The sequence below is a fragment of the Rhipicephalus microplus genome, chromosome X (genome assembly GCF_043290135.1).
Source record: "Rhipicephalus microplus isolate Deutch F79 chromosome X, USDA_Rmic, whole genome shotgun sequence".
Lineage (NCBI taxonomy): Eukaryota > Metazoa > Arthropoda > Arachnida > Ixodida > Ixodidae > Rhipicephalus > Rhipicephalus microplus.
In genome coordinates this window covers 252,644,923-252,647,639 of record NC_134710.1, presented here as the reverse complement: position 1 = coordinate 252,647,639, position 2,717 = coordinate 252,644,923, and the positions used below count along the sequence as shown (strand labels likewise).

The 2,717-nt window shown below is 51.5% G+C and overlaps 1 protein-coding gene across 1 annotated transcript; it reads right to left on the bottom strand.

The window, feature by feature from the left end:
* Nucleotides 1-1,802: 1,802 nt before the first annotated feature.
* Nucleotides 1,803-2,327, bottom strand: LOC142775222 (uncharacterized). Its single transcript, XM_075876576.1, has one exon. The coding sequence runs from the start codon at nt 2,325-2,327 to the stop codon at nt 1,803-1,805; it is 525 nt and encodes a 174-aa protein (XP_075732691.1).
* Between the last annotated feature and the right edge of the window lie 390 nt (nt 2,328-2,717).

Genomic DNA, 2,717 nt, shown 5'->3' with positions numbered 1-2,717 from the left:
TTTGCCATATAAAGTGCTTTTTACTTATGTTCAGTCTTTAACTGATCCGCTTTATGGCGAGTGCCTTCTTTTAACTTTATTAAGTATCACATCCTTGTTCAAGTGAATGCCGAAACGCGCGCGAAGGTCAAGTATGACGTACACAAACTAGCGACGGACAGGCCAGACTCCCTCCAAATAAATAATGCCTCTGCACATCTCTTTCGCGAACGTCGGCATGCAGTTGGGGTCAAGGAATGGTGGAGAACGAACCTAAAAATATTTATTCTTACTGCTAACAGTTGCTCTTTAGAAAATGGGGATTTTTATAGCTGGTACATTACCTCCACAGCAGCACACTGGTCGTCTTGGTTATGATTCACTGTTACTAATTCATGCTGGAATATGAGAACTGTACTTAATATTCAAAAGAGTGAGCAAATGTCGGTGACATACGCTATCCTGCTGATTTCGATTGATTGATTGATATGTGGGGTTTAACGTCCAAGTACCACCATATCATAATTAGAGACGCCGTAGTGAAGGGCTCCGAAAATTTCGACCATCTTGTGTTCTTTAACATGCACCCAAATCTGAGCACACGGGCCTAAAACACTTTCGCCTTCATCGGAAATGCAGCCGCCGCAGCCGGGATTCGAACCCGCGACCGGGTCAGCAGCCGAATACCTTAGCTACTAGGCCACCGCAGCGGGGCTCTCCTGCTGACTTCTGTACCTGATTTCTGTACTTGATGTTCATCATGAAATTACGCAACCACTAATCAAAGATCGACCAATAGATTTTCAATTTTGATCTTTTTCTGTCTCGCGGCCTTCGGTTTGTTTCTCTTTTACCATGCTTTCCTAAAATCATCAGTTGAACTTGTGGTAGAACAAGAGCATGAACATAGATATTCCAGTGTTTCAGAAAGCTGTCACGCATGCACTAGCACTCTTTTATTTAGTTCATGACGCAGTGTCATACCTCGACAAGGGATAAATGGAAAGTTGTTTGTACTCTTATTTAGGTCAAAAGAGTAACAATGGCACTTCACATCCCAGTGTATGCCTAAATGCAAAGAGATGTATGATATCTTGAATAAAGTGTGCCATATAGCACTGGAAAATGTTTCCGTCTCTGACCATCTCTTACAAAAACGACCATCACAAGACAGCGGGACGAAACGGTGACGCACAAATGCCACGGCATGCAGGCGACAATGAACGTCACACCGGCGCCATGCGCCCAGCTGGCGTGAGGGCGAAGGTGGGAGGGGCGTTTCGCTTTTTTTTTCGTGCTCATGCTTGTGGCTGAACGCTCTGCGTAAGTTGATGCCGGCTGCTGACACCACGCTGGCGCGACGGATATGGTGGCTCTCCATTTTTTATTTTTTTTCTTTCTTGCGCCTGCTCTTACCGTCTGTATGCGTGACGTTTGTGCCGCGCAGATGTCACGGCTATTTTTTATTGCTGGGCTCCATATAGGCAGGATTTATTCAGTACGCAGGAGCGCGCCGCCTCTGTGCAGTTCGTTATCCAGCACCTGACTTAGAGTGTGTGGTTGTGGGATAACATAACTTTAATGTTTCCGCACTGAAGGTTCTACAACGACTGCCACTGAATCGGGGCACACACACAGCTTTCTTGCTTCTTTCGGGCGAGAGTGTTTTTATCGCCGGTGCCCGTGTTTGGAGGCATTGCCGCGACGCGCAGGCGCAGAAGCGGCGCCGACCCGTTTCGCCACACCCCCCCCCCCCACGCACATAGGAGCCGTCAGGGTTGATGACGTTTGGGGACCCGCACCTGGCTACCAAGGCGGGTGGTTTAGGGTGCGAGCCTAGGCGTTGCGGGCTGTTGTCGGCGAATTACGGGAGGCGTGCCGGGGTCTGTAGGCTCCTGGGAAAGGATGTATGATGGCTTTAGGCGGTCGATGGAAACGCGTATATCCTTTCCACCGATTTGCAGGGTGAATGCTTTGTCGTCGCGACAGATGACTTTGCAAGGTCTGGAGTAAGGCGGCTGGAAAGGTGCGCGTACGGTGTCGTCGCGGAGGAAGGCATGCGAGCATGTTGCCAGGTCCTCAAACACGAGCGGGGTCGGCTTGGTGTGGCGAGCCGCTGGTGAGGGGCGCAGCGCAGCCATTGTGCGACGGAGTCGAGTGACGAAGTCTGCAGGGCCCGAGCTGGTTACATCAGAGATCGGAGCGGAGAGGAGTTCTCCAGGTAGGCGAAGCGGCTCCCCGTAGACCAGTTCCGCGGGCGTGGCTTGATTGTGTGGCTTGAAAGTTGCGCGCAGACCGAGAGCGACGGCGGGGTGGGCTTCGAGCCAGGTTGAGTGAGGATGGCACATAATGGCTGCTTTGAACTGCTGGTGAAACCGTTTAATCACCCCGTTGGCGCAAGGGTGGTAGCTAGTTGTCCGTGAACGCTCAAACCCGGTGGAGAGCCCGAGGATCCTGAATAGTTGAGATTCGAATTGCCTTCCTTGATCCGTAGTGACTCGACGAGGAGTGCCGAAGCGTGAAACCCAGCCGGAGAAGGCTGATGCGACGTCTTGTGCGGTGATCCTTTCGAGCGGCCATACCTCGGGTCAACGAGTGTAACGATTGTTGGTGGTGAGCCAATAGCGGTAAGGGCCGGCTGGTGGGAGGGGGCCAATGATATCGATGTGGACGTGCTGGAACCGTTCCGTCAGGAGGGGGAATTCTCCGAGTGGCGACGTGACGTGCCGGTTGATTTT

What these genes read in the sequence shown, in the direction of transcription:
- LOC142775222 (XM_075876576.1), bottom strand. Translation starts at nt 2,327, where the DNA reads ATGTGCCATCCTCACTCAACCTGGCTCGAAGCCCACCCCGCCGTCGCT.